The sequence below is a fragment of the Syngnathoides biaculeatus genome, chromosome 20 (assembly GCF_019802595.1).
Source record: "Syngnathoides biaculeatus isolate LvHL_M chromosome 20, ASM1980259v1, whole genome shotgun sequence".
Lineage (NCBI taxonomy): Eukaryota > Metazoa > Chordata > Actinopteri > Syngnathiformes > Syngnathidae > Syngnathoides > Syngnathoides biaculeatus.
Genome location: NC_084659.1, coordinates 14,743,440 through 14,752,834, shown reverse-complemented (window position 1 = coordinate 14,752,834; position 9,395 = coordinate 14,743,440). Strand labels below are relative to the sequence as shown.

The 9,395-nt window shown below is 42.7% G+C and overlaps 1 protein-coding gene across 12 annotated transcripts in view; it reads left to right on the top strand.

Moving 5' to 3' along the window:
• The first annotated feature begins 557 nt into the window (after positions 1 to 557).
• The window catches only part of LOC133493348 (uncharacterized), a 145,018-nt gene continuing 136,180 nt past the window's right edge, over positions 558 to 9,395 (top strand). For 5 of the 12 annotated variants that reach the window (XR_009792945.1, XR_009792942.1, XR_009792943.1 and 2 more), the window contains exons 1-4: positions 1,192 to 1,399; positions 1,638 to 1,663; positions 2,780 to 2,836; positions 7,581 to 7,615. Coding sequence is in view for 1 of the 12 variants with exons in the window: in XM_061806635.1 (XP_061662619.1) it covers positions 2,796 to 2,836; positions 7,581 to 7,615 (76 nt within the window). In the remaining 11 variants the exon portion in view is untranslated. The other 7 variants (XR_009792947.1, XR_009792948.1, XR_009792944.1 and 4 more) reach the window with 7 other exon arrangements.

The window sequence follows — 9,395 nt, the reverse complement described above, 5'->3', positions numbered from 1 at the left end:
ACAAATATAAACAAGCCTGCATGTTTTTTTTTTTTTTGCTGTTGAAACGTTTTAATTAAAAATAGTCAAGCCTTTTATCTTCTCATGTTTCAGGCATCACAGCACTTGAAATGAAGTTTATGAAAGTTGATGTAAGGCTTGTTTTATTAATCATGAGCACTTCTGAGGCTCCGTGGGGGGCTTTCTTATCCTGCTCAAGGGAAAAAAAAAATAGAAATACAGACCACATATATGGCGCACAGCATTAACCAAGCCCATTGATCAGGATTGGTTATGATTTTTATAGTTTTTGTCAGGTTATTTGATCTCTTTTGTGACATGAAAGTCGCAAATTCTGTTGTATAATACAACACTAAGGCCAAAAGCACTAAATTGTAACATTATTTAAAAAATGACGAGTACTGAAGTAGTCCCTGTTTTTATAGATCAATTGAAAATCTTAGAACACATTTAAATATTTGATTTCTATTTTTTATTTCCGGGAATTCTTCCTCGTTTTATGAGCGTTCCCAGCGGGATGTAGTTCGCAGTCTTGCCGCAAAGGGGCGCTGTGGCCCAAAAAATCTTGCAAAGCAGACACCGGAGTTGGCCTCTAATCAACTCATTTCCGTCACTCAGGTAGGATAAACCTGATGTGCGTAATTATATATATATATATATATATATATATAACAAAAACACGTTTATAGTTCCAAATGTATATAATTGCATTTATAGATATATATCAAAAGTCGCGTCTGTTTTGAACTTGCTCCACTTGGACGCGCTTTGGGGAGGTTCATCAACCCGCCGTTCCCTTTTTTATTTTTCTCTTTACGGCCAAGTCACGTCCAAGATGCAAATGCGAGCGAAAATTGATGAAACGCGCATTTTATTCCCATTCTAGACAATCCGGCGTTTGTTATTTCGAGCCGGAGGCACTTAGAGAGGCGAAAGCAGCATCATGGGGATTAAACGAGCGAGTAATAGCCCTTCAGTTATAGGGGAGCCACCTTGAAAACGCTTGAAAGACATCTCCCATCTTTATAAACAATTGCAGCTAATGAAGTCTCACGCACACAAACACACGCGGTGGGTAACCTCTCTGTCTGTCTTCACCTGAGACTAATTGTGCAGGGAGGTAAACACAAAGTGGAGAGAGGAAGCCGACTTGAGCGTGAATATCAATCTCGGTGCCATCTTCAGGTGACTTTGACTTGAGTCGCGCGTTCAGCCTTCCTAAAACGTCCCCGGCGTCCCGCAGAGCTCGTAAAAGCGACTTAAACGCGTTCACTGCGAGTTCACGTCTCAATATACCAGTTTTAGTTGGGTCAGTCAGCTTTCAAAATGGTGTTGTCAACCACGCTCGGGAGGTTTGGAACAAGGGTTAGGGCTTCAAAACAAGAATTCAGGGTTTCAGGTGTGTGTTTTTGGGCATCCATTTTTTCTAGGCAATGTTTCCGTTCCTCTTTTTATCAATGCCCCTCAGTGCTGCCTGCTTATTTGGTGGGGAGGGGCCGCACCTGGACCGTTACATTTCTTGTAGGCGTTTTGGTCATTTTGTTGGCTCCAGAACAACTCAAGTGTTGTATTTTTGTTGTTGTTCCCCCCCCCCCCATTAATTACATGTGTGTGATTTTTCTTTTTGTTACCTTCAGGTTGTGTTCCAGAACTACTCTGTTTTGTAAGTACTCCAGAGATTTTTCTTCATTTTCTATCTTTGTATAGCTATCTTTTCTCTAGCGTGTTTTTTCTTAGATATGTAAAAAGTACCATAATTCCTGCCCTTCAGAGCGCACCTGGTTATTAGTACATTTGTAAAGGAAATACCATTTGGCACATACATGGGCCGCGGGCTTGTAAAAGCTGCAAGTGCCCACGTTGAAATCGACATCGAAACACGAGATATTTGCAAAGAAAGAAGGTACACGGAGAGTTTAACGCTAGCGCCACGCTAATGCTAGCACTAGCCCTAAAAAAAAACCAACAAAAAAACAAAAACACACCGATTAAAAATCACTGAGACACGTCAGTAACGCGCTAGCGTACCACTAACCGTGCCGGACCGGTAAAAGTCACTTCCTCGGCACATATTTTCAGTCTCACTCTTACATTTTCTGTTCGCGTGCCCCCTTTGAGGCCGGTAGAAAAAAAATGCACAAATTCGCCGCATCACTGCATAAACCGCAGGGTTGAAAGCCTGTGAAAAAAGTCGCGCCTTATAGGACGGAAATTACGGTACTTGTACTTGGGACTTTGATGTCATTGCGCCCAAAAACAAAATTCTGCTCAAACTACTGAAGGCATTCCTTTTGAGTAAAAGTGTAAATGTACTTAAAAGGTGACTGAAACTATAGTTGGAAAAGAGCATAGTCTGGATAATTTTATTTTTGTTTCAAGGTTTTAGCACTGAGCAAATGTGCGAACTGACAGAATACAACAAGTTGGCTTTCTAAAAATGTAATGTTCATTAATTGCAGGCACTTTTGTGGGGGAAAGTGCCAACCAATAGTCTTCCTGATGAAATGTTAATACCCAGTTTGCCTTCTAGTTTCTTGTGTTGAGGGGTTTCGCTTTTTTCTTCATATCAAATGTCTCCCTCCTTTCATACGATCCTTGTTTCCCTCCCTCATTTTACCAACCCACCATTCCATCCTTCTTTCCCATCTTTTGCTTCCTTCCATCGCTCTTCCTTCCATCCGTCCTTCCTGCCTTGCCTCGTCTGTCCTTCATTCTTCCTTCCACAAGTTAACTTTGAGTTGGCGGTGCTTAATTTTGGCCCACTGTGTGTCTGTGCCAGGGCAATCCTTGTTGCCATGCTGCTCCTGTCAGCCGTGCCCTGCGAGCTCCCACACAGGTATGTTCCATCTTAAATCCCGCATGCGCTCACGGTGGATTATATTATTACAAACGATATCCACACTGTATCTCCCCGCGTGTCAGAGCTGCCGATTGCAAACGATAATTCCAAGTCAGGCAACAGTCTGCCTGCAAGCGTTAAAATCAAAGGGCTGTGTGCAGAAGTTTCACACAGCTGTGGCGCTAATGGCCTCTTTTTACCACATTGTCCTTTTTACAGTTACCTTTGCTGTTGGAGGCTTGTTTGTCACAAAGGCCAACTTATCAGTTTGTGCTGTTTCATCACGTTTAAGTGCTTTTCTGTTAAATTTGGGTCCATTATGGAGGTTTCCCCAATTGCCTTTAATATTTCATTTCCAAAGACGCGGCACAGTTTAGAAGAATTACATTTGTGTAAATTAATGGTCTAAATGCGTATTATGTAATGCTGATGCCATTTTGTGGTATGTTTTACTTTATTATTTAGTTCACCAATATTTTTTTCTGCTTTGGAAAGGCTAATGGTCTGCTAAAAAACATAAAAAAAATGTTTAAAATCCAAATTCTTTGACTTTAATGTATCATGCCAGTCCAAATCATTTTGCCTGGCATTGCATGCTTGTTCATGCAAAATGTCTTTGCTTTTTATTTTAAAAGCAGAAGAAAAAGCATCTAACCTGCCCCCCCCTCAAAAAAAAAAATTGCTGAGGCTTATTTGTGCTTGAAAGTTGGCGGTGTTGGGTGACTCGTGAAGGAAACTCACTCTGAAACTTGGCCTGCTCCTTCTGCATTAAACATCACGCAAAACCATCCACTTTCCATTTTAGAACATGCACAAAAATATTATCCTCGCCGACTCGCTCTCAGCTCCTTGCGTCCCCCCCCCCCCCCCCCCTCGCTCTCTGCGGGTCCTTGATAGGTCCAATCTCCAGTGGCTATGTTCAAAACACTGGGCCAGAATAGCACAGGCCCTGGGTAAATAAATATTTATGGCTTGTGTATACGTCTTACCACAGAGGAGAAGTAGAAATAGTGCATTTCCAAGGTGAGCAAAACAAACAACATCAAAGGAATTTAAATGCACTTCATGTAAATTACCCCCCCCCCCCCCCCCCCCAGAAACCCACGCAGTCGCACGCTTTCTGTGGAGATTAGTGTTCCAATTGTTAGGGAGCGACCCCCTCCTGATGACCTGATTATTGTCTTTGCTGCAAATTAAAAAGCAAAAAGTGCACATGAATGCATTCTGTCAGGCAATTCTGGGCGCCAATCAAGCCGACTGCTACATTATTCATTGACCAGCGTGGACCCTGATCAGAAGCGGTGGGGGTGGGGTGTGTTGCGAAAGCACCGCTCGGCTCGGACGAAATCACAGAGGGAGGGATGAAATATGGCCGATGGCCCTCTAGGGTGTCATTTATTTTCTCACTCGTGCGGGGATGAGCAGCTCGTTTTAGCTATCAAAAGGACTTAATGCTTTTGGATATATTTGGTTATAGTTTTGTCTCAGGACTGGGCTTGTAGGTTGTGAGTGAGGTACTGGGTTGGATGATGTGCATGGTGCCCTGAAGTATTTGAGGTATTTGGATATCAGTAATATATCTTAACTGCTTTGACCGCTCTGACTGAAATGATGCGTTCGATTGGAATGTAGCTAATCATTTTGTTCAATTTCCGTGACAAAATGTGATTGTGGCGTCGGAAAGACTTTAAGGTTACTTAAAATGGATGCTTCACGGATTTGAAGTTCAAAATTTCTAATTGGGTCTGAAATGTATCAGGGGCGACAACCGTAGTGTTCAGTATTTACAACCAAAAATGTTTATTGAAGGCCGACATGTCCTGAGCCCTGACTCCGTGAAACAAACTGTCCAATCAACAAACGACATTCCTGAAGAATAAAAGTGGCTTTTAATTCTTCCTATCTGATATTGAAATTTCTGTGTGCTTTGAACGGATGGCAAGAAGTATTTTCCAAAAACTCTTTAAGATCATTTTGTAACATACCCGCCTCTGGTCCCTTCAGGGTAACATCGGCGCGACATGTTCGGTGGCGTTCTGTTTTATGTGATCCTGTTTTAACACGGGCAGTTTGTCCCGGACTGGTTTCTGTATCAGTGGTTAAACCAGAATCCTTGTCTGGTGTTATCAGAGCGCGGACCACATTTTGGCCAAAACTGTTCAAACGTGTGTAGTAGATCCCGCCCATCGACCGCACCCGAATCAGCTGTTGGAGTTGCTCGAAGTGCCTTTTAAATTGTAGAGCTCTTCTGCATGAAGTCAAGTTTTGAAGATGGCTGTGCTTCGTGACGGCGGACTATACTTCATCTCCACTCTCGTGGGGGGGGGAGACTCCCCACCCTCCGCCGTTCTCATCACCATTCCGCCGCATCCCAAGGACATTGTTGTGATTGACGGGGCTTAATGTGGATCTTGCCAGAATTGGATTTGATCCTGGGGGCTCTGCCACAGGCCCCTATGTTAGATTTACGCTCCCCTCCTCTCTCCTCCGACGACCCCCCCGCGAGCGGCGCCGATCTTTTTCCCCTCCCTTTCTCTGTCGAACAAATAGAAACAGAATTACCTCTTCTCCTGAGCCGCTCCCGCACGCCCGGCTCGCCGCATTTGAGGCGAGATCATGCGCGGATCTGTCGCCGAGTGATTGTGCTTCGCCCGCCCGTGTTTTTTTTCCGGGGGAAGCGAAGGCGAGGATTTGCGCAAACGGCTGCGAAAGCGGCAGGTGGTAAAAGCGTTTGCTTGGTTTGACGAATGTGTTCGCGTTTCTTGTCATGTACAGGCGGGTTTTGCGGCATATGTGCCTCAACTGTCCGCAAGCTCACTTTGATACTTGAGGAATTTGACCTCCTCCTGTAGAACTCTTTCCAAACCCCGCTTCTACACGTTCATGGTTTAAAACAGACTAGAAAACCAAGGAGTCAGGCCATTCGCTTTCTTTTTGCGTAACTTTTTTTTGGCCGTTAAAAACTCACCGAAAATTCATTTGGAAGTCCAAACGTCTTGAACGCCGACGTACTCGGGTCCACGAGGCTTTGTTACTTGGAAAAGGAACTGCTTGTAGATGAGTGCAGCTTCAAGCGCTGTGCCCAGTTTGACATGCTAGGTCGAATCGGTCCCAGAATTTTCCCCCGCACACGACTAAACTACAGGCCTTCCATCACCGCTGTGATCCGCCGGTCCATTTCTCTGGTGAGTAGCAGTTTTATTAATTGGTGTCACAAATCAATATTCAGTATCTGAGTCACACACTGCAGATTTACGACACTGCTAAGTTATTAATGAAATAACTACATGTTGCCAAATTGTAAAAGACTGGTTTCCTATTTTCGATCAATTGGAATTGACCAATTTTTTTTTTTCATTAAGCTTTATAGAAGACAATATTCAATCATGTGATCTTTTTATTGACTGTAGTTATCATTGTGATGCATCTTTAAAACAACTCTGGTCCTTTTTATGTGCCACAGATACTCATTCAGGACCATGGCAAACAGTTTGCGTGCGGCGGTGCCACGATATTCCCTGATGAGGAAACTGCGATTCGGGACCAGCACCTCGATGACTTCATGGCTCCGCCCACCAGAGGAGAGGAAGAAAATGGCTGAGAGGTTTGAAGAGTGGCGGCCTTTGCCTCTGCTGTGGACCACGTGATCCTCAAAGTCCCTGCGGACTCCAAATTCCACTTCAAGAATTTTAAGAGACAGCCACTATAAATTTTTTTTCAGTTTTACTTTATCAGCACCAACATTATTGGCTTTATTTTTTTGTGTGTGTACGGGTCAGCAATCCATTTGTGTATCTTAATGAACATTCTGGTAATCAATATATGATTGGATTGTGAGCCAATAAAGTAACTTTTGAAATAGCTACAGTTTCGTATGTATGAATTGCGTTTAACTGAACAAAACTGGTAATAAAATACTGAAATAAACATGACGGCGATATCAGGTAAGGCACATAAGGTTCAGTGTGTCCTCAATATTTTAGTTTGAAAGTTGAAATAAAACTCGGTAAAATGTATGTAAAAGTGAAACAAAATGTCTAAAAGTCAGACTCCTTCCTGGTAAAATTGCCACCCGAACGTTATTGAGGAAAATTTAGAGTACTGTATTTTCCGCACTATAAGGCGCACCTTCAATGAATGTCCTATTTTAAATCTTTTTTTTTTTTCATAGATTAGGCACACTGCATTATAAAGTTATATTATAAATCCATTCGATGGAGCTGCACTAAAGGCTCAATATTGATCCATATATAAGGCGCACCGGATTATAAATTGCACCGTCGGCTTTTGAGAAAATTTGTCTTTTTGGTGCGCCTTAGTGCAGAAAATACGGTAAATGTACTCTGGTCATGTATTCATTTAGAGATATGATGTTCCTCCTACTCTCGTGGCAGTATTTAGCAGGAAATAGTCTTGCTGTTTATGAACATCATGGTGAAGGAACTCTTCCAAAAGCTTTCAGATGATGATGCTCCTCGAACAATAGTTTCCAGTTATGACTGTACCCTAAAATACTGAAGTTGGAGCCCAGAACAAAGTGATAGAGAGTTCTACTTATTGCGAAACTCATAACATAATTGCTTGAACAGGTGGTACACTTGCACCCTATGAAACTTTACGTATATACCCCGAGGCAGCGGCCTCGTGTCCTCGACCATCTGATAGTTGATCTTAATCTTTAAATAGAAATAAAGTGTCGGTATAATCAGGTGGCTAATGCTGTTGCTGTCTTGGTTCACAGGTCCACGGCTGTAAATGAAGAAAAGCACTTACCAGGTATGCCAGCTTTCTTCGACAATTTTCCAAGTGTGCTACTTTCTTGCGAGGTCCCCGGTACTGATAGGTCGTGTCAAACAGCTCAGGCTGCCCACTTACTTCAACGATCACCGCTTCCATTTTCCTCTACTCGGCAACCGCACATAATGCCGTGTGTGACGTAGTCCGTTCTCAAAGCTGATTGGCTGTCATCATGCATGTTTTGAGTTTAATTCTCGCAACCTCGAGTGAACCGTTGAAGGTGAATTGTCACACGCCCGCACCCCGGATGCACATGAGCTGCATTTAAGATTCTTGTTCATCGCTCATCTGTAAACGGTGTCCGTTGCATTCATTTTCTTGACCAAGGTCCTCCTTAATCTGTAGGTTGAGTTCCATATCAGAATTGTTGGCACCAGTGACTTGGTCAAAAATATCTTATCGAGATGATTAATTCTAGGAGTTAGAGAGGCATCTTGTTGTTCCTTTAAAGTGTACGGAATGTCTAATTTTTAACACAAATGATCTTATCGAGATGAAAATTCAACCGTTCAACTGTTCCATAAAATGCATATCCCGTTCGATGTTTTTACCAAAAAATACAAGTTTATGAATTAAAGTCCGCGGACTTTGACCTAGTTTCTCATACCTACAAAACGACTCATTTCGTGGGCGTACCTCTGATGTCACAAATTCTGGGATGGGCTGTTTTGGAACGACGATAAGCTTTGAGTCTTTAGCATTCACGGCCAAGAAAAACCCATTTGTTTACTGTGCGAAATTAATATGAGCGTTCATCTGAGATGACACGCTGTGGCGACCCCTAACGGGACAAACCGAAAGAAAGCAGCATCATATTATTATAATATTACTCATTTGTGAAAATATACCATCTTAGACTACGTTGTTGGGTTCTGTGTGCTTTGGTGCAATAATGAGCATTTTACATGAAAAGTAGTTGTCGCAGTTGTCCCGTACCAAGTCACTAAATACACGGCATTTGCATTAATTTCAAAACAAGACTGAAAACGTCGTATATACAGTCAGAATATCAAAACCTTTACTATTTATCAGTTTATGACTAACTAAAACAAACAAGAACTATTTCCAACACGAGGCATATCCCCCACGATGGGTCTGACTGTTGTCGGCATCTTCATCGCCAGCTACTTCGTCGGAATTCGAACGTGTGTGCTGTCTAACTGCCTCAAATTGATCACCTTTAACGCCTTCAGAAAAGCTCGTATTCTTCACCCTCTTCGTGGGACCCTTCGGAATAATGTTCATCGCCAGAATTATCGGAAAATTCATCGGCGTTCTTGCAGTGTATTCCTGTCACAACGTCCTACGTCACGCCCCTGATCGACTTTCTCACCCATGTTTCCGTCCTTTTCTTGCGGATGCAGCAATGTGCGATTTAAAAAAAAAAAAAAAAAAAAAAATTTCCTTCATAGCGGATTTAAGTTTCATATTCAGCATGAAAACTGTATAATATTAGCAAAAAGGTGCATTGTGGTTCTTCCATTCCCTTCCAACCTGCTACAAGACAATTTCCCACTATCCGAAATCTGTATGATCAATCGATTTATTGGCTAATCATGCCCATGGAATGTACAGTTGGTTGTCAGAAACTCCACACACCCGCTTCGCCACGTTATAGAATCGAGGTCTACCAGCCCTGATACATCAAGTCCTGATCAACGGCAGCTCGGGATAACACTGACATTAGCTGTCACTATCTACATAAAGAGATCGCCTCGCGTGCCATCAATACCCAAAGCATCGCCGTAAAAGATACCCG